A 22,423-nucleotide genomic window follows, 5' to 3' on the forward strand; every position below is an offset into this window, starting at 1 on the left:
CTCAGTTCAGGGCACAGGATTGGAACTGAGCCTTTTTCTGGGGAGAAAAGAGAAGCCTTTTCTGGGTGGGGCCTTCCTTCCAAGTTATAGTCTGTGGGCTCTGCAGGTACAGCCCTCTCTACGCTTAGCATTGCTGGGACTCTAGGACTTCCACCCAGTCTCTGGGGGGCTGCAGTCTCTGTCTTGCTTATCACTCTGGCTTCCAAAGTCATTGAGGAAATGTTCTATACCCTTATAGGTCTCAAATGCATCTTTCCTCCAGGACCCATATTCATCTGGGAGCTACAGTGACAGCAGCTTCCTCACCTAGTCTCAAAGTAAATCATGCCCTTGTCATTGATCTCTCCACATCCTTTGTAGAATGCTAAGTCAGGACCTGATTGCTACTCTTGTCTAGCTCATATGTGCAACATCCAACCATTCTTGCCTGGCTCAGGTCTTCTACTCTTGGAACCAAGTGTTACTCTGAGCCCTTTTCTACCTCACCAATCTGAAATCTCCCACAACCCTATCCTCTTACTTTCTCCTCACTACCTTGAACCCCCAGCTTTGGACCCAAATGATTCCCATCTCCATTGAGCAGATATGTGTATGTGTAAATGTTTTTAATGTCTTGACTGTGGATGTTTAGCCTTCCTTGAGCCTTGAATTCTCCATCCGTGGAACTCTCTAGGATGTACCCTAGAGCTGGGCACATTGCTCAGTGGTAACATATGCTTACTCTGCACAAGGGACTAGGTTCTACATCCAGTACTACATTAAAAAATGTCTTAAAGACCTGACCACTCACTTTACTCAGAAGCCTATTATGGGACTCAAATGACATAGGAAGGACCTTCAAAAGTGGAAGTATCCTTATCCATCTGAGGCTTTGTTTGCTTTGGCTTTGTTGTTGCTGCGGCTATTGTGTTTAAATTTTATTTCATTTTACATATATGCCTTTTATATGTATTATACACACACACACACACACACACACACACACACATTTTAAATGCATGTCTGTGAACCACTTGTAAGCATACGCCTGCAGAGGTCAGAAGAGGATGTTAGATTCCCCCTGGAACTGCAATTCTAGCTATTGGTGAGCCTGAACCTCTGAGTGTCTTTCCAGCCTGGTGAGGTTTTGTTTTATCCTCTCAAAAGCAATAGCTCAGGTTTCAGAAGTAGAGCTTTGCGGTATTAACTCACACCCACGGATTCAGCAGTTTCAAACTCGTAAGTGATCCTCACAATCTCATAGAACCCGAGCCTAAAGCTTCCTATTCTAATTGTTTCTGAGCACAACCTTTATTATTCGCTGAAAAGCTACACCTGCACATGAAAAAGGGAAAGGTTCGTCTCCAAATCTGACCTGGTCATAATTCAGTCACCAGGAGTCCTGGCAGCCCCGTGTCTAACACAAATTAGGTGATTGGCAGAGAGGTATGGGGGTGTTCCTGACTCCCCTTCAGGAAAAGTCTTGCCTTCCCTGGTCTCAGGGCTGAGGTTACGATCTGCCTCTGCTGCAGAAAGCCACCTACGTCTCACTCATCTGCGGACAGCCTGCATCTGCTCTGTGACCAAGTAGAACAGCCAGAAGCCAGCCAGACAGCCATTCTGGCCCAACACAGGGAACTTTCCTTTTTATTCAGGGTCTTACATTATAACCCAGGCTGGCCTGAAACTCATTATGTAGCCCAGAAAAGTCTGATGACAGTTCACCCAGTCTCAGCTTCCCCAGTGTTAGCATCATAGGTGTGAGCTACCAAGCCTATAATCCCAGCAGTCAGGATGCTGAGACAGGAAGACAAGAGTTCAAGAACAACCTGGCTGCATAATGAGACATGCCCCCCATTGTGGGGGTGGAGCCAAGGGTAGTGGTGCATGCCTCAAATCCTTGCATCCAGGAGAGGCAAGAGAATCCAAAGTTCAAGGTCATCTTCAGCAGCACAGTGAGTTTGAGTCCAGATTGGGCTACATGGAAGCCTGTCTCTAAAATTAATTAATTACCTCTATTAGTTAGTTAATAGTAGCAATGAGAGTTAAACCGAGGTTGAACGAAGGCTATACATAATGGCAGCTTTCAAAGGGACTCCTCACTCACTGAGGGGAGGACAGCAGGCAATGGAGGGACAATGAAGCACCGAAGTCACGGCATAACGCTGACTCTTATTACAGAAGATTAAAGCACCTAAGAACTTATATTAAATAAACTGATTCACTTCATAATCAGGGAAGCATGCTATGGGACGAGCTGGAGAATATTTCTCAGTTTGATTTTATTCTCTGGAGCCATAATGTTAGCCAGATAGAACTCATTTCAGTGACTACTATTTAACCTCTGGGTAGAAAGCATCTGCTTTTTAATGATAAAATTGTTCCTCATTGTGAAAGCAGCACATTGTATTCTTGGCTTTGTTGGTCTCCAGTGGAGGGAATTTGTGTATCTCCTTGTACCTCCACCGTATCTTGAATCTCCTGTGTCAATAAAGAAAGCCAGACTGATAGCTAAATTTTTTTGAAATTAATAAGTAGAAAGTATCGTCCCATCCAGAAGAGGACCAGGCAGGTCACACTGTGTAAATGCATCCAGAAGAGGACCAGGCAGGTCACACTGTGTAAATGCATCTGCCTCTCAAGAAATCTCAAGAGGCTTAGGACTCAGCAGATGAGGGCCACACAGAACCAATCTCAAAGTCAGAATAACTCAAGCAAAAACTCATTTTAAAAGTTTCTGAAGCACTTCAAAGTTCAGTTTTAGGCCATCAAGGACATCTAAGGGCAAAGGCGCTTGTCACCAGGTCTGACAACCTGAGTTCCATTCTGGGGACCCACATACTGGAAGGAAGAACCATGTCTTGCCAGATGTCCTCTGACTTCAATATATATGCTATGGCATGGGTGCACGTCCACACATACAGAGAGAGAGAGAGAGACAGAGACAGAGACAGTGACAGAGATGGGCAGATGGACAGATGATAGATCCATGATAGATAAATAGGTAGATAGATAAATAGATGATAGAATTATAAGAATTTTGAAAGTGCCATTCTCAGAAAGCACCAACATGTTTCTACCTGGCACAAATCTGAGCTATTAGAGGAAAATGATGAGGAACATTTAGGTTCCAAAGCCCATGTTCATGGTCACTGAACCAGTGAGGCTTGCGGAGGTCAGGGAGAGGGGACACTTGGCCTTGAGGAGGAAATAGCAGCATGGAATAATAAGTCAGTGAAGGAATAAGGTGTTGCTGTGACATTCTGGTGGTAAGAGGCTCATGGACAGGAGACACAGGGAAAGGAGGAAGGAGAACAGGGAAAGGCAACTGGTTAGAGGCACCATGAGGGGGATGACTGAGGGCAGCCCTCTGACAGGTGACAGTATCATGACCACTCTTCCCCGCATGGGAAGACTGAGGAAGTGGCTCACAGGAAGGAGCCCACCTTCCCTTTACCCTGCTTCCACCTCTCTCTTGGCTCCATCACAATAGCCCAGGTGCTCCACCCACTCTTCCTACTAGGTGGCCATGCCACAAGCCTTTTGAGTCCCGGATGCCAGGAGGAGCAGCTTCTTGGCTTGAGGGATCCCAGTGGATCCTCATCTCCATTCTGTCTCCAGCTGTGGTCCTGACTTCAAAGAAAAAGTACATTTCAGGCTAATGCTACACTTCCAAACACTGAAAGCCAGCCAGCTCCATGGCATATGAACATACCACATTCATGGTACATGCCACTAGCACCACACATACATGTTCCTAGAAAGGTCACTCACGACCTTTCACTCACTCATCCAGCCGCTCATCTGGCAGATAATTATCAAATACCCATTCTGACTACCTTACCTGTTGGGAATGACAAGGACCAACAAATCTGTCACCTGACCTTTGGAACCTTATGCTGTGCTGCTGAGAGTGTTGTGACAGGTCACCTATCACAACTGTAATGAATGATAGGATAAAGAAAAGCTCGGTGGGGACCATGATGTTCCAACTGTCTCTACTGACTGTCATGCTCACTCCTGTATCTTCAGTGTCCATCACAGGGACCGACACACAGGAAGGGCTCAGTAAAGGGTTACTGAGTTAAGTAGAGAGCCTATAGGTGCTGAGCCCCAACTCTGTCTCTCCGTGCTTTCTCTCTGTAGCCCAATCCTCGCATGGATTAGAAAGAAAGGATATTCAACAATTCTTCCAACAGGATAATAATACATTTGAGATAGGAGGAACGGGAGAAAGTTATTGATATCATTTCCCCCTTCAGGTATCACATTCTGGCCCTTCCTGATTTCTAAATTCCATGTCCAGTAGCTGCTCTTCTAAAAATATTCAAGTTGGTTGGAGTTCCTGCTGAAGCCCAAGCTTCTGAACCTGGACTCAGGACTGTGGTTAAGATGGAACTTGGGCTTCTCCGAGACATAGTTCAACCTGAAAATAAGTCTGATCCAAACCGCATATTCTCTCTGTCGGTAAGGAGGCTACCAGTACAAACTGGATGGCAGTGCTATGGAGGGAGGTACAAAGCTCCACTGTCCCCTTGTCCTCGGCCCCATCCATATTGTGATCTATTCTTTCCCCAGGACTGGCTCAAAAAGTTGTGGCTCCCAGGCCAGAAGAGCTAAAAGAGCCCTTCTCCTTGACCACAGCAGGTGAGCTGGCTGCAGAGAACCACTGTCTCTTTGGGTTATCTGACTGTGGAGACCAGCAATTGGCCTCTACTTGAGTCTTCCCATCTGACCAGGACTGACCCCTTGAAAGTCCTGGGTTTCTAGGGAAGTAGTGCCATTCTGAGAGAAGCTGACAGAGTGAAGAGGTCTTCTGACAAAGCTCTGAAGTGACTCAATTCAAAAACTGGTGGTCGTGGGAAAGGGTTTTGAGACGGGGTCTCACTATCACGGACTTATCCAGTCTGGTGTCAAACTCAAGCGGCAGCGGCTGCTGCCTCCAGAGTGCTGGGTTTGTTTTGAGATGTGCACCACTGTATCCAGCGTGGAACACAGACTCTTGGATCAGAGCAGGCACCCGAGCTTAGAGGAGTTTCCAGTCCTAAGCAGGCTCTGCAGTCCTTCAGCTGAAAAGAACTTCAATATGTTTGCAGGAATTTGCTTAGAATAGCCCTGGTAGGGACTAGAGAGATGGATCAGTGGTTAAAAGAATTGGCTGCTCTTCCAAAGTACCCCAGGTTCAATTCCCAGCACCTACATGGAGGCAGGCAACGCCTTAATTCTGATACCTTCCTTCCGGTCTCTGTGGGCACTAGGCACACACCTAGTGTACACACACATACACAGACAAAATACACATACACATAAAATAATAAATACATAAAATGGAAAACATGCCTGTAGTTCCAGCACTCAGGCTGAAGCGGGAGTGGCTTCAAGACCAGTTTGAGCTAGGTAGTGAAATCCTGTGTGGCTCTGAAGTAGAGCTCTTGCCTAGCTGTTGCAAAACCCTGGCTTTGATCTCCAACAGGGAGGTGGGGGTGGGAGACTGAGAAAGGACACTGGCGATCATGCCACTCCCAGATGTCTGGCATTGGCCGCTGGCTTTGGAACCAGGTCTCCAAAATCCTTTTTCCTCATCATTCTGCCTCCTCTCTGGTCTGGGTCTCAAGGGCAAGTTCTTCGTCCTAGAAGTCGTTTTTTGGGATGATCCTTGCTTGCTAAGCCAACCTGGCTTTTCTGGTTCTGATGGGTGACTTTTTACACTTCTAATGCCAACCATCTCCCTGTCTTCCACTGTCCCCTTTCTGGGAAAGATCTCTTAGGGTCTTTCTTCCATAGGCACATGGTGGCCTTGAGGAGGGGTGATGGGCAGCCTGGGCCTGGGCCTGGGCCCAAGCAGCAGACCTCCCAAGAACAGGGCATGCTTATGGTTTTCTCCAAAGACGACTGGAGGGATAAGGGGGTGGAATCTAGAAACTTCTCAGGCTTTAAGAATTCCTGCCCTCCTCCTCAGTCTGACCCTGACTATGCCTGTCTGGACCCTGGCAATGCCCACGGGCAGGACAGCAAGAAAAGGAAGGGAGGCCTGTTTGCTATTTGCTTGGTCGCCCCTCCTCCGCACTTGTCTCCTCTGGCTTCTCACCCCCTTGCTGCCCGCCTGTCCCTCTGGGCTTCTGGGGCGCCACCACTACTGTCCCCAACCCGCTTCGCCAGACGGGTCTAAAGACAGCCTGACTCACGGCTCTGCCACCAGCCCACGGCTCACGCGAGGCTTTAAAGCCTCTGCCACTGCGGGAGGAGGCCCAGTGCTGCCCTGAGCCGCCCGGCCTGAGCACGCAGACATGACCCGAGCCGCAGAGCGAGGCCAAGGGGCTACAGGCTGGGGGCTGCGCGGCGCCCTGGTGGCCATAGCGCTGCTGTCCGCACTGAACGCCGCGGGCACCGTGTTCGTGCTGTGCCAGTGGCGGGGGTTAAGCGCGGCGCTACGGGCGCTGGAGGCTCAACGCGGCCGAGAGCAGCGCGAGGACAGCGCCCTACGCGCCTTTCTGGCCGAATTGAGTCGTGCGCCGGGCCGGGTCCCCGAACCATCCCAGGACCCCATGAGCGCAGCGCGCAACAAGCGCAGCCACAACGGCGAGCCTGCGTCACACATCCGTGCGGAGAGCCAGGACATGATGATGATGATGACCTACTCCATGGTGCCGGTAGGCAGGGGCTCGTCCCCGTGGCGCCCCCGTCAGGCTGGGGCAGAGGGAGGTGATGGGAGCCGGGATCCCCTGGCCAGGGGCAAGGTCCTAGAGAGAATCTTGGGTATCTGTGTGGCTAAGGAGGTCATCCTGGCACTCTGCTTAACTCTTTTGAGATCAGTCTTTTTATCTACAGGGACCGGGCAGGGCAAGCCTTCACTTCTGACATCTTTTGAGTCTGCAGGTAAATGAGGGACGTGAGCAGTATTAAGAGCCTTTCTCAACTTTTGTCAAAAGTTTCCTGGGTGTGAACTGACCCACAGAGTCTCGGAAACCAAAGAGGAGACTTTTCTTCAACAAAGGAGTCCTTTGCCTGGCACAGTCTAGTAGTTAGGCTTCCTTCCCATCTGGCCCGGGCTCATTCCTGTAAGAATATAACCAAACTTGCCACCTAGTTGCTGGAAGTTGTCTGTGGCTCTCAAGCTGTTCCAAATAGGAGGGACTGATGCAGTGTAACTTTTATTAGAGTGCGAATACACACTAATGAAGCCAAGGTTCTTAATGTGGGTCGCTTCACAAGCTCAGAAGAATGGAAAGCCAGAACTGCTGGTGTGAGCTGTCTCTTACATGCAACGTCTGTATGCAGCCAGGGAAGGTTCCGGCATTAATCTTTTTTTTTTTTCTGTTAAGCACCCACTCTTCCCTCCTTCCCTCCCTCCCTCCCTCCCTCCCTCCCTCCCTCCCTCCCTCCCTTCCTCCCTTCCTTCCTCCCTTCCTTCCTTTGACAGTTTCATGTAACCTAGGATGGCCTTCAACTGGCTGTTGTAGCCAAGGGTGACCTTGGACTTCAACTCTTCCCCTGCCTGGGTGTCAGGATTACAGACTTGTGCCACAACACCCCTGGGCCTCTCTCTACATTCTCCAAGTAATTCCCTTCCTGAGAGTTGAGAAACACTAGTCTAAAGCAAAGACTTTTAAAGAAAAACCTCCTTTCTTCCAGTTTTCGGGTGTTCCGTTTTGGTTGGTTTGCATCCAGTGGTTCTTTAACAGCTACACTTAGGTCACATCCCCCACCCCCACCCCCACCCCCACCCCCTTGCCCCGGGCCCCTTCCATTTCCCATTCCCTTTCATCCGCTCCAATAGCCATGGTCTTATTTCACTTTATAATTAGAACATGTCCAATTGACCCTCCAAGTCCAGTGAGCCATACTTTGGAATCCTATATGTTTGAAGAGAAGTCTACTTTAAACATGTGCTGTTACTAAAGAAGTTTTCAGCGACTGTGTGTGAGTTGAAAGGCTTTTAGGACAACAAACAGCACACACTCCAAATACCTAGTCTGAGAAAGGTCGAGCTTTCCATTTCTAGCCTCACATTTTCACTCAAGTAAAAAATTTAAAAACGAAGCCTAAGCAAACATTTCAGAAACTCCAGCCTCTGTAAGATGAAGAGGGCTCGCTGGGGAACCCTAGGGCACTCTTTTGGCCCTTCATTCTGCATTTTAAAAGGTTTTTTAAAAAAAAAAAAAACCTTCCAAGAGAGATGCATCTGAGCAACAACACTTTCTACCTCCAATCCTGCTTTTAAGGTAGATGGTTTGGATCCAAATTGCAGCCCATTCAGTCCCTAGCAGAAGAGAATGAGCTCATTTCCCAGGTCCCTCTGAACACCTGCTGCTGTTACAGATCGGCACAGAAACTGCAGCGAGCAGCTTAGCAGCAGCACCCGCTGACCTCACATCTGCAGTGCGTATGTTGAGACCTTTTTGAGTCACTGAGGGAGATGCAGCAAGACCAGAATATAGTGATCACATTGATGAGTGTGAGCAACTCTCATCATGTCTTCATGGAAGTAGTCGGGGTGTCATACATACTCTAAGAACACTGCAACTCTACAGTGCACATAAGTATCTTGGGCATGTTGGGCAGTGCAGGTTTCGATTCATACGGTCGAGGACAGTGGTTCTCAACCCTCCTAATGCTGAGACCTTTCAATACCTTCATGCTGTGGTGACCCCCCCAACCATAAAATTATTTCGTTGCTACTTCACAACTGTAATTTTACTCCTGTTATGAATCATAATGTAAATATCTGATATGTGGCCCCCTATGGGTGTCATGATCTAGAGGTTAAGACCCGCTAGCGGGTCTAAGGTATGAAATTCTGCATGGCAGACAAGTGCCCACCAATCTCAGCGCTGCAGGTTTAAGGGCCACATTTTGAGTAAGGAGGTCCTAGAACCCTAGAGTCATCAGAGACACCTGAAACCTATCGGTACCTGAATCCATCCTAGATATTATTCCAAGTGGATCAGTCTGAGGTGTGGCCTGGGATGGAGAGATCACTTACTGGCAGACAGGAGAGTGATATGAGGTCCTGAGGAGAGTCAGGTATCTGGTTTAAATGCTTTCAGTTCCCACCAGGCCTTGCTTTAAGCAATGGAGCCAATTTCACTGCTGAAATGCCTTTGTCTGTCTGTCTGTCTGTTTGTTTGTTTTGCTTTATATTAGCAATATACTTCTCATCCTCACAAATTTTCTCTTCAAGAAACCAATTTGTTACAAAAAAAAATCTCTGGGCATCTCAAGTAGACTCGTTAGGTCTTAGGAAGTCTTAACAGTTAAGAGAAGACTCTAGAATAAATCACGGAGGTAGACATGTCTACTTCTTATGCTTGAAATACCCATCCACCCCCAGGGCCCTTTTTTTATAGTATCAGATCTTGAGTGTAAGATCTGTGGACCATCCCAGGGCCTCATGCTCAGACTCTTATGTTGGAGATCTAAGGACGAGAAGCAAGCTCTACGCAGATTAATGCCAGCATTTTCAAATAACCGTCCAGAGTGGCCTGTTTATCCAGGACTAGCTTCCTTCCTTGTGGGTTGTGTCTGTGCTTTTGGCTAAAACAAAAAGTACGCAGCTCGCCCAGCATGGGCTTTCTGATCTGCACTGCTGAAGTACAGTTAATTTGACATAGACAGGCATATTAATGATTTTTTTTAAAGCAAGGAAATGTGTTGGAGGAAAGGTGTTGAGTGGGACAGTAGGCATAACTTGGGGAGCACGCTGCCAGAAAGAGAAGGGATATGGGAATCCATGGTAAGGATGAGCACAGACCTACGTCCTCCTGTCCTGTAGGGGGCACACGGCTGCCTCGTTTCTCTTTCCCACAACCTTTGGTAATCTTCTCTTCCAGCAGAATCAATCTGCCTCCTCTCCCCACTGTCTCTCTATGTGCATCCCTCTTCTCCTGCCCCTCCTTCTCCTAGCTCCTCTTTCTTTATATCTTACTGATACCCTGGTACCTTTGCTCTGTTATCTTCTCTGACCCCAAATCTAGAGCATCCAGAAGAACTTTCACTTGAAAAAAAAAAATCAAAGTAGCATAGAAAACCTGCAATGCACAGAGGCTGATGACTATAACTCCATAGCAATGTTAGCCGTGGGTACCAAGCACACTCCCACACCTGAAATATCATTCAAAAGTCTGGATACTTCTCTAATAAGAAAGCTACTTTTTTTTTCTATAAGTAAATCCAAATAATTTATCAAGGAAGATAAGAATAATTAAATAACTTTCTGGTACTACATGGGGCATATGATAGAGTTTAAGACCTACCCCAGATTGCTATTTTAGAGAGGGCTTTACTATGTCATAGGCTAGCCTTCAGATCTCCCTCTATCTGCCTGAATCTCCTAAGCACTGAATTTACTATACCTAGCTCTTTGTTTAATATATTTTCTATATATTTAAAAAATATATTTCATGTGTACTGGTGTTTTGCCCGCATGTATGTCTGTGTGAGGGTGTTAGGTCCTCTGGAACTGGAGTTACAGACAGCTGTGAGCCACCATGCTGAAAACTAGGGTTCTCTGGAAGAGTAGGCAGTGCTCTTAACCATTTTATTTTGCTTTGTCAACCAGGCCAGCCTCAACCTCAACTCAGAGATCCCCCTGCCTCTGCTTCCCAAGTGCTGGGATTAAAGCCACATGACACCATTCCCCAATTTTCTATAATTTTAAAGGTTTATTTTATGGTATGCATTTTACCTGCATGTATGTGTATGTGCCATGTGTTTGCCTGGGAGTCAGAAGAAGGCTTCAGATCACCCTGGAAATAGAGTTACAGAAGGTTGTGAGCCACCATTTGGGTGCTGGAAACCCAACCAGGGTCCCACCAAGTGTTCTTAAACACCGACCCATCTCTCCAATACTTTTTAACGTATAACATTATAATGCAAATCAATAGATGCTGTCTTTTTTTTTTTTCCATTTTTTATTAGGTATTTAACTCATTTACATTTCCAATGCTATACCAAAAGTCCCCCATATCCACCCACCCCCACTCCCCTGCCCACCCACTCCCCCTTTTTGGCCCTGGAATTCCCCTGTACTGGGGCATATAAAGTTTGCAAGTCCAATGGGCCTCTCTTTCCAGTGATGGCCGACTAGGCCATCTTTTGATATATATGCAGCTAGAGTCAAGAGCTCCGGGGTACTGGTTAGCTCATAATGTTGTTCCACCTATAGGGTTGCAGATCCCTTTAGCTCCTTGGCTACTTTCTCTAGCTCCTCCATTGGGAGCCCTATGATCCATCCATTAGCTGACTGTGAGCATCCACTTCTGTGTTTGCTGGGCCCCGGTCTGCGTCCTTTCAATAAAATCTTGCTAGTGTATGCAATGGTGTCAGCGTTTGGATGCTGATTATGGGGTGGATCCCTGGCTATGGCAGTCTCTACATGGTCCATCCTTTCATCTCAGCTCCAAACTCCGTCTCTGTAACTCCTTCCATGGGTGTTTTGTTCCCAAATCTAAGGAGGGGCATAGTGTCCACACTTCAGTCTTCATTCTCCTTGAGTTTCATGTGTTTAGCAAATTATATCTTATATCTTGGGTATCCTAGGTTTGGGGCTAATATCCACTTATCAGTGAATACATATTGTGTGAGTTTCTTTGTGAATGTGTTACCTCACTCAGGATGATGCCCTCCAGGTCCATCCATTTGGCTAGGAATTTCATAAATTCATTATTTTTAATAGCTGAGTAGTACTCCATTGTGTAGATGTACCACATTTTCTGTATCCATTCCTCTGTTGAGGGGCATCTGGGTTCTTTCCAGCTTCTGGCTATTATAAATAAGGCTGCTATGAACATAGTGGAGCATGTGTCCTTCTTACCTGTTGGGGCATCTTCTGGATATATGCCCAGGAGAGGTATTGCTGGATCCTCCGGTAGTACTATGTCCAGTTTTCTGAGGAACCGCCAGACTGATTTCCAGAGTGGTTGTACAAGCCTGCACTCCCACCAACAATGGAGGAGTGTTCCTCTTTCTCCACATCCTCGCCAGCATCTGCTGTCACCTGAATTTTTGATCTTAGCCATTCTGACTGGTGTGAGGTGGAATCTCAGGGTTGTTTTGATTTGCATTTCCCTGATGATTAAGGATGTTGAACATTTTTTCAAGTGCTTCTCTGCCATTCGGTATTCCTCAGGTGAGAATTCTTTGTTCAGTTCTGAGCCCCATTTTTTAATGGGGTTATTTGATTTTCTGAAGTCCACCTTCTTGAGTTCTTTATATATGTTGGATATTAGTCCCCTATCTGATTTAGGATAGGTAAAGATCCTTTCCCAATCTGTTGGTGGTCTTTTTGTCTTATTGACGGTGTCTTTTGCCTTGCAGAAACTTTGGAGTTTCATTAGGTCCCATTTGTCGATTCTCGATCTTACAGCACAAGCCATTGCTGTTCTGTTCAGGAATTTTTCCCCTGTGCCCATATCTTCAAGGCTTTTCCCCACTTTCTCCTCTATAAGTTTCAGTGTCTCTGGTTTTATGTGAAGTTCCTTGATCCACTTAGATTTGACCTTAGTACAAGGAGATAAGTATGGATCGATTCGCATTCTTCTACACGATAACAACCAGTTGTGCCAGCACCAATTGTTGAAAATGCTGTCTTTCTTCCACTGGATGGTTTTAGCTCCCTTGTCGAAGATCAAGTGACCATAGGTGTGTGGGTTCATTTCTGGATCTTCAATTCTATTCCATTGGTCTACTTGTCTGTCTCTATACCAGTACCATGCAGTTTTTATCACAATTGCTCTGTAGTAAAGCTTTAGGTCTGGCATGGTGATTCCGCCAGAAGTTCTTTTATCCTTGAGATGACTTTTTGCTATCCTAGGTTTTTTGTTATTCCAGACAAATTTGCAAATTGCTCCTTCCAATTCGTTGAAGAATTGAGTTGGAATTTTGATGGGGATTGCATTGAATCTGTAGATTGCTTTTGGCAAGATAGCCATTTTTACAATGTTGATCCTGCCAATCCATGAGCATGGGAGATCTTTCCATCTTCTGAGATCTTCTTTAATTTCTTTCTTCAGAGATTTGAAGTTTTTATCATACAGATCTTTCACCTCCTTAGTTAGAGTCACGCCAAGATATTTTATATTATTTGTGACTATTGAGAAGGGTGTTGTTTCCCTAATTTCTTTCTCAGCCTGTTTATTCTTTGTATAGAGAAAGGCCATTGACTTGTTTGAGTTTATTTTATATCCAGCTACTTCACCGAAGCTGTTTATCAGGTTTAGGAGTTCTCTGGTAGAATTTTTAGGGTCACTTATATATACTATCATATCATCTGCAAAAAGTGATATTTTGACTTCCTCTTTTCCAATTTGTATCCCCTTGATCTTCTTTTGTTGTCGAATTGCTCTGGCTAATACTTCAAGTACTATGTTGAAAAGGTAGGGAGAAAGTGGGCAGCCTTGTCTAGTCCCTGATTTTAGTGGGATTGCTTCCAGCTTCTCTCCATTTACTTTGATGTTGGCTACTGGTTTGCTGTAGATTGCTTTTATCATGTTTAGGTATGGGCCTTGAATTCCTGATCTTTCCAAGACTTTTATCATGAATGGGTGTTGGATCTTGTCAAATGCTTTTTCTGCATCTAACGAGATGATCATGTGGTTTTTGTCTTTGAGTTTGTTTATATAATGGATTACATTGATGGATTTTCGTATATTAAACCATCCCTGCATCCCTGGAATAAAACCTACTTGGTCAGGATGGATGATTGCTTTAATGTGTTCTTGGATTCGGTTAGCGAGAATTTTATTGAGGATTTTTGCATCGATATTCATAAGAGAAATTGGTCTGAAGTTCTCTATCTTTGTTGGATCTTTCTGTGGTTTAGGTATCAGAGTAATAGTGGCTTCATAAAATGAGTTGGGTAGAGTACCTTCTACTTCTATTTTGTGAAATAGTTTGTGCAGAATTGGAATTAGATCTTCTTTGAAGGTCTGATAGAACTCTGCACTAAACCCATCTGGTCCTGGGCTTTTTTTGGTTGGGAGACTATTAATAACTGCTTCTATTTCTTTAGGTGATATGGGACTGTTTAGATGGTCAACTTGATCCTGATTCAACTTTGGTACCTGGTATCTGTCCAGAAATTTGTCCATTTCGTCCAGGTTTTCCAGTTTTGTTGAGTATAGCCTTTTGTAGAAGGATCTGATGGTGTTTTGGATTTCTTCAGGATCTGTTGTTATGTCTCCCTTTTCATTTCTGATTTTGTTAATTAGGATTTTGTCCCTGTGCCCTTTAGTGAGTCTAGCTAAGGGTTTATCTATCTTGTTGATTTTCTCAAAGAACCAACTCCTCGTTTGGTTAATTCTTTGAATAGTTCTTCTTGTTTCCACTTGGTTGATTTCACCCCTGAGTTTGATTATTTCCTGCCGTCTACTCCTCTTGGGTGACTTTGCTTCCTTTTTTTCTAGGGCTTTTAGATGTGTTGTCAAGCTGCTAGTATGTGCTGTCTCCCGTTTCTTCTTGGAGGCACTCAGCGCTATGAGTTTCCCTCTTAGAAATGCTTTCATTGTGTCCCATAGGTTTGGGTACGTTGTGGCTTCATTTTCATTAAACTCTAAAAAGTCTTTAATTTCTTTCTTTATTCCCTCCTTGACCAAGGTATCATTGAGAAGAGTGTTATTCAGTTTCCACGTGAATGTTGGCTTTCCATTATTTATGTTGTTATTGAAGATCAGTCTTAGGCCATGGTGGTCTGATAGGATACATGGGACAATTTCAATATTTTTGTATCTATTGAGGCCTGTTTTGTGACCAATTATATGGTCAATTTTGGAGAAGGTCCCGTGAGGTGCTGAGAAGAAGGTATTTCCTTTTGTTTTAGGATAAAATGTTCTGTAGATATCTGTCAGGTCCATTTGTTTCATAACTTCTGTTAGTTTCACTGTGTCCCTGTTTAGTTTCTGTTTCCACGATCTGTCCTTTGAAGAAAGTGGTGTGTTGAAGTCTCCCACTATTATTGTGTGAGGTGCAATGTATGCTTTGAGCTTTACTAAAGTGTCTCTAATGAATGTGGCTGCCCTGGCATTTGGTGCGTAGATATTCAGAATTGAGAGTTCCTCTTGGAGGATTTTACCTTTGATGAGTATGAAGTGTCCCTCCTTGTCTTTTTTGATAACTTTGGGTTGGAAGTCGATTTTATCCGATATTAAAATGGCTACTCCAGCTTGTTTCTTCAGTCCATTTGCTTGGAAAATTGTTTTCCAGCCTTTCACTCTGAGGTAGTGTCTGTCTTTTTCCCTGAGATGGGTTTCCTGTAAGCAGCAGAATGTTGGGTCCTGTTTGTGTAGCCAGTCTGTTAGTCTATGTCTTTTTATTGGGGAATTGAGTCCATTGATATTAAGAGATATTAAGGAAAAGTAATTGTTGCTCCCTTTTATTTTTGTTGTTAGAGTTGGCATTCTGTTCTTGTGGCTGTCTTCTTTTTGGTTTGTTGAATGATTACTTTCTTGGTTGTTCTAGGGCGTGATTTCCGTCCTTGTATTGCTTCTTTTCTGTTATTATCCTTTGAAGGGCTGGATTCGTGGAAAGATATTGTGTGAACTTGGTTTTGTCGTGGAATACTTTGGTTTCTCCATCTATGGTAATTGAGAGTTTGGCCGGGTATAGTAGCCTGGGCTGGCATTTGTGTTCTCTTAGTGTCTGTATAACAAATAGATGCTGTCTTAACAAGGTAAAATATAATGAGAATCTCTTACCTTCAAAACCAACTTTCCACTCACTGGCAATCATCCCAAGAGCCCTGTCGACTATTGCTATAGGTGGCTCAGTTTGTCCTAGGATTAGCCAGAGAAACTAAAGAAAGTAGTCAAATATGTGTTAAGAAGTGAACATCTGGCTCTCATTAGATTATATTATTACCTGGAAAACCCAAGAAAAGTTGCTGATAACTTATAATAACAATAACAGAATTCCGTGGGAAGTAAAAATTAAAGTATCATTCCACCTTCTCACTTCCCTGGACACACTCAGTACCTCCCAACCTCACCTTCCTGCTCTATTCTGTTTTCCTTTGTAACCCACTGAGTCCCGTGAGTGCTTCTTGCTACAATGTTAACAGATCCCATTGGCTTGATCTTGTGTGAGCAACTGTAGCTGCAGAGAGCTCAGGGTGCAAAGGACTTACAAAGTTCAGAAGGCAGCATTGACAGCTCTACCTCTAGGTCTCAAACAGGGAACCAATGGCTGAGATTTCTATTTAACATATCAAAGCAGATTCTCACTGCAGGGTTCTCCCAGCTTCTCTCTGTTCCTGTCAGTTCCAAAGCCTACCCTGAACTCTCCAGCCCAGGGGCTGGGCCTTCAGCTGCTCTTCCCTATATAATCCAGCCATTTTGGCTACACTGGTCTCCCCCTCCCCCCTTCTTCCTCTCTCCCCTCCCCCCCTCCCCCTTCTTCCTCTCTCCCCTCCCCCCCCCCCCCCCCCGCCCCTTACCTTTGTTTCCTCATCTCCTGGCTTTCGCCTCTCTCCTCCCCATCTATTCTCACAGGGTGGATCAGTCTGTCCATGTTCACTCTGGACTCACCCAGGTTCCTCTGGCTTGCTCACCTTCATATCTACAATAAACCTTTTCCTCCACCATACTTAAGAGTGGCCATGCCGTCTCTTTATAACTTATTTTTCCAATCTGGTGTGATACCTAACGCTGCCCATCCTCTGGTTCTAACGTTCTGTCCCCTCTTCTTCCATGTTCTGTGAGCCTTGGTGAGATTGATCTATATGTCCCACTTATCACTAATTCTCAAATATCACTTATTCTCAAGACTTTGAACATTTGGAAGATTTGGGGGAGGTGTTTTGTTTTTTTATTACCTGCCATTCACTGTGGAAAGATTTCTTTGGGGCTCACAGGACAGCTCAGCAGTTGAGGGCACTTACTGCAGATTCTGTTTCCAGCACCCACGGGGTTGCTCATAACCTGTAGCTCCAGTTTCAGGGGGCTCATGACCTTGTCTGGTCTCTGTGGGCACTACATGTGTATGGTGCACAGACATATATGTGGGCCAAATACCCACACACATAAAAATATTTTTCTCTGACCAGGATTGAGAGCAGCAGTAAACCATGGATATGAACATAAATATTCAGTAGGTGAATGACCTTTCTTTGCCGTGGGTCTCAGGCATGAATTCCCTTTCATGCAGGTCTCAGATCCAACCAGAAAGCAGTTAGTCAACCCCATTGTGTGTGTGTCATTATTGTACCTTGCCTGGTAAGTTGATACTGTAGCATGCAGGGCCTAGTGCTGGTGAGACCACTGAGGACTTTCGTTCTGCTGTCCAGTGCTTCCCAGTACAGTGAAAGCTAGAGGACAGATAGGGATTTGCCAGATTAGTTCAAAAATCCTGTAGCCAAAGGGTATGCTATCTTTAGCCGTAGGGTCTTGTCCAGTTATGGTGGGATAACAAGAGTGAGGGTGATGGTCTGTGGTTTGGGTGCCTCTGGGGCCTCCTTGACTAATAACTTACATGGAAGCATCCTGTGACTGGATTTTCATTTAATAACCCATGTCTTGGGGAAAGCATTGGCCACCCATTCATGATAGTCCTATTTAAGTGTTTTACATTATATTTTTATTAGCTTATGAAGTACTATGTTCACACAAGGCTTCTTACATCCTTATACTTGGTAACCCCCTGCCTCAGCCACTTGTCCCCCTTTCTCCTATCCTTGCTTAAATCATTTCCCCCCAGTTCCTGCCCCCAAATGTCTCTTAAACATGTTGGAGAAAAATCAGTTTTTAAAATGTATTTGTTTTGTTTAACATGTATGAGTGTTTTGCCCACATGTATGTCTGTGCGCCATGCGTACACCTGGTACCCGCAAAGTCAGGAGAAGGCATTGCATCCCCTAAAACTGGAATTGCCTTGTGCGTACTGGGAGTCAAACCTGAGCCTCTGCAAGAACAAGTTCTCTTACCCACTAAGCCATCTCTCCAGCCCCAGTTATCTTAGTTATCATTTGCCATGACTAGATAATAAAAGTTTGACGTCACCCTGTGCCGCCGAGGAAGCTGAAGGGAAATAGCCCGGCTCTTGTCCCGCTGTTAGGGTGAGAAACGACACAGCCCACGAGGAAATCAATTTGGCAGATCTAGAAAAATTGAGACTTCATTTCCCCTTTGACCCCGCGGTCTCATTCATGAGAGCATATCTTACACAATAGATCACCATGCCCATGAGTGGCATGTTCTTAGCCAGTAGTTGCAGAATCTCTGTGACTACAAAAGGCTGTGATGACCACGTTAATCCATCATGTGAGAAGCTGACCCACAGCACCGATAAGGAGCAGTGTAACAGGAACAAGGCGATTCTCTGTCTGCTTGAACTAAATCCCCAGATGCATTCCAGGCAAAGGAAATTAGGCAGAAAAAGCGTGTACTGTTTTACCTTGTACCTAAGAAAATGGAAAATAAATAGAAAAAAAAACTTACAGAGGGTGAAAATGATCCTTTCATTATTATTTAGCTTTCTGTGTTGTTTCTGAGTATTTGGTTGACATACTCTTTTCTTGACATGGATGAAAAGGCCCACAAAGCACAGGTAACATGTCTGCAGCCCCCGAGCACATCCACCCCTATGACAACCCCAGGTTCTTAGTTCATTTTCTGCTCTTATAACAAAACACCCGTATCCGGTAGTTTGTAATAATCAAACCTTATTTGGCTCATAGTTACAAAAGTCCAGGAACATGGGTGCTGGATCCAGAAGACTCCTGACGCGTCATCCGTGGCCGAGCACCACAAGGCTGTTAGCTCAGGACTTTTTCTTATAGTGATGCTGATGTAGTCATGGGGGAGAAGTCCCCTCATTTGATCCTAATCACCTCCCTAAGTCCCAACTTCCAAATACAAGTAACAAAAGAATTTGAGGGGTTGGTTCCCAACATGTGGCTTTGGGGAACTCATTTACTGCAGCACATGCCCTGACTGAAGCATACAGCAAAGGCTTGCTGATGGCAGCCAAGCAAGAATAAGAGCTCGCTCTTAATTGTTTTCAGGAGAAGTAAAAACATCTGACTTTTCATAAGAAATATCTCAAGTTTTAAATATTGACAGCAGAGCAAGGAGGAGGAAGGGAGGAGGGAAGAAGGGAGGGAGGGAAGAAGGGAGGAAGGGAGGAAGGGAGGGAGGGAGGGTGGAGGGAGGGAGGAAGGAAGGAAGGAAGGAAGGAAGGAAGGAAGGGAGGGAGGGAGGGATGTAGGGATGGAGGGATGGAGGGAGGGAGGAAGGGGGAGGGAGGGGAGGGAGGAGAGGGAGGGGAGGGAGGGAGGGAAGGGAGGGAGGGGACTTAGTTGGAACAATTTTGACTAAACAACATTCACATTGCTAAAGGCCATCTTAGCACATCCAGAGTCCAAAGTGTAACCGTTGTGTCGTGGGTGGTTTTAAACAAACTTGATTTATTTAACTTGATCACAGCCTTGTTATTTACAAACCTGATTCAGAATACTTGGGGGGGGGGGGGACCGCTGGGGAGGTAACCACTAATATGATTGTTAGAATTTAGGTAGAAATGATTTCTGGCATTTGGTTTGGTTCAGCTTGATTTATTTTATTTTTAAGTGTGTCTGTCTGTCTGTCTGTCTGTCTGTGTGCATCTGTGTGTGTGTCTAGGTTTTATGTGCACACTGAGTGCAGGTTCCCACAGAGGTCATCAGAAGAAGGTGTCAGACCCTAACATTGTCAGCTTTACTGAAGTGTGCTGACCCCATGCTAACCATCATCCCTGGGGAAGTGCTGGGGTTGGTGAACCCAAGCTGCTAAGTCAGCATAGTTCCCTGACTGCAAGACAGAGCCACTGTGAGGGTGTGGCTGCACTCAGGAGGTGGGGCCTAGGCTGAGCCAAGCTACTGCCTTCCCAGATCAGGAGCAGTCCATGTTGAGACAGATTCTAAGCATTCACTAACCCCAAATGTCTGCCCTCTTATGATTCTGTCCTGTTCAGTTGGGGAGATAACAAATACCTCAGGAGCTCCCGTCATAAGGAAGGGACATGATTAGAGATTAGCCTGATACAAGAGCATACAAAAGAGGGTAGCCAAAATAAAAAGCCACATGCCGACTTGGCAGGTGGGTTTCTGTATCTTCGGGGTGGCATTTGTGCCAGAGAAGTGTTATTAGAGAAAACCTGGCACTATGTGGGTAGTTCGGATGTCAGGAGCTCTCCTTAATGGTGGAGCGAGAACTTGAAGTAACATCTCTGCTAGAATTTTGTCTGTTGGTCTTGGTACTTCGAGCAACCCCCATAAATCTGGCTGTGCCTTAGGTAATGCAGAGGGAGACGGGAGAGCTGACCCCTTCACTACAGCCTTCAGATCCTTCTTCGTGAACACCTAACTTTGCATAGGCACTAAGAAAACATAGTGTTGGGACACGTCATTCTATTATATCCATCAGTTCCACAGCTACAGATGCAGTCCAGCACACATTAAAAATAATTGAGGGCTCTCTCTCTCTCTCTCTCTCTCTCTCTCTCTCTCTCTCTCTCTCTCTCAGTTGCTCTCCATCTTATTGTCTTTCTGTGTGCATACAAGTGCTGCATGCACGCACATGTATGTGCACATACGTGAGAGGCAGAGGATGCTGTCAGGCATGTTTCCCTGTCACTCCCTACTCCCAATTCTTTTTAAGACAGGTCCAGCTTTTTGTAGGTACTGAGGATCCAAATTCAGATTCACCTTTGTTCAACAACCACATCACTAACTGAGCCATCTCTACAGCCCTGCTTATTCTTTGAGTTAGGTCTCCTGTAACAAAGCTGGTCTCCAACTTAATAGCTGAGGGTGACTTTGAACTTTGTGATCCACCTGCTTATGCTTCTGAAGCACTAGTGTTACGGACATGTGTCACCATATCTGGCTGAAAATAATTGTTTCTGTATTAAATTTGTAGGGTTTTTTTCTTGTCACTAGTAACTTAGACATGGTTTCAAGTATGTAGGAAGACATCCACACCTTACATGCAAATACTGTGCCATCTTACACAGAGACTCAAGCATTTGTGGATTTAATGGCAGAAGGTCTGCTAATGGCATCTGTGGGACAGCTATATAAAATTACCATGGTCATCTAAGGACATATGAAAAAAAATAGTCGGGACTAAACTTCTGGAGCCATGAGAATAGGAAAATGGTGTTGACCAAATGGATGGCAGGAAGCCATGTGGACCTGTTCCCACAGAGCTATTAAAAGGAACTTAGTAAAGCCTACCTCATGGTTGGTCTGGTCTCTTTCCAGCCGAAGCAGCAGAGGCAGTAGGAGTAAGCCTGCTGAGCCTTCCAACCAGAACACTGCCTTGTAGAGCCCATTGAATCATCTCTTCTCGGCTTTGCCCTCACCATCTCCAACTCAACGCCACACAAACCCTAAAAAGTGCCTCTTCACACTGGGGGACAAGCCCACAGATCAGCCCACTTGGAACCACACTACATCACAGGCTGAGGATGCTTGACAAGGGAATCTTTGTCAAAGGATGGGTTCTCAGCCCACAGATTCTCCCAGGGCCACTGTCCCAAGATTTCCCTGTGACAGGCTTCAGCTCCCTGCTGTGATGTCAGCCCTCATGTACCCGCCCATAATTTGAGCAATACAGCATCCTTCCTTCACTGTTAGGTCCCTATTCAAACTGTATGCCTAAATGACCCCTGAAGTATATAGGAAAGAGCACAGTGGACATGGAAGTCAAGTGGATTTTCAGCTGGGTAGCTGGGTAACCTTGGGCATCTTTGACTTCTCCAAGCCTCTATGTACTCATCTGCAATACCTGTCTCATGCAGTTTCTAGGAATGTTGAAGTTAATATGAGAGCAGAACCTAGTGTCAGAGTCAGGTCTTCAGTAAGTTTGCATTTTAAATCCCTGGGCTGGGGATGAAATTCAGTGGTAGAGCTTGAGCCAAGCATGTGAAAAGCCCTATGTTCAGTTTAATTCCCAGGTCCACAAACAAGCCAAAAATAGGTACTATTTTAGTCTATTGAGGCACCTGTAACAAAATACCAGAGATTGGGTTCTTTTAAACAACAGAAATTTACTTCTCACAGCCCAGAGTAATGGGAAAGTCTAGGTTCTACATGCCAGCATACTCAGTGTCTGGTAGACTGCAGCCCAGTTTATAATTATGGTTCCAGGGGAAGAGTACATATGGGCTCTTAGGGCTATGGGTGGAAAGAGCTGATTGGTCATAACATGGTACCTAGTTATCGTACAGCGGGAAGATATTATGTGCAGCACTTACAGGAAATTCCGGGCAGGGCCATCCTCTAGATATGGTCAGGTATCTGTGTTTAGAGACAAGGTTATGCAAGGAAGGGGAAGTCCTGCTGAGAACGAGAATCTTCCATTTTGCAACAAACTCAGAGGGCTATCCAGTCACAATGAATTGTAACTTGTAATTGTAGCTGGGTCTTCAACATCCTCTAAAGACAGAAGAAGTACTTTCTGAGTCCTCATTTTTG

General features: G+C 45.3%; 1 protein-coding gene and 1 long non-coding RNA gene across 2 annotated transcripts in view; one reads left to right on the forward strand and one right to left on the reverse strand.

The window, feature by feature from the left end:
- The window catches only part of Gldnos (gliomedin, opposite strand), a 32,991-nt gene extending 11,678 nt beyond the window's left edge, over positions 1-21,313 (reverse strand). The window contains exon 1 of the long non-coding RNA NR_045805.1: positions 21,182-21,313. This is a non-coding gene — a long non-coding RNA (gliomedin, opposite strand). The remainder of the gene's footprint in view (positions 1-21,181) is intronic.
- Positions 6,229-22,423, forward strand: part of Gldn (gliomedin) — a 55,292-nt gene continuing 39,097 nt past the window's right edge. Inside the window, exon 1 of the mRNA NM_177350.5 lies at positions 6,229-6,629. Within this exon, the coding sequence (NP_796324.1) occupies positions 6,267-6,629 (363 nt within the window). The 5' untranslated portion in view covers positions 6,229-6,266. The remainder of the gene's footprint in view (positions 6,630-22,423) is intronic.

This window comes from Mus musculus, chromosome 9 (assembly GCF_000001635.26).
Source record: "Mus musculus strain C57BL/6J chromosome 9, GRCm38.p6 C57BL/6J".
NCBI lineage: Eukaryota > Metazoa > Chordata > Mammalia > Rodentia > Muridae > Mus > Mus musculus.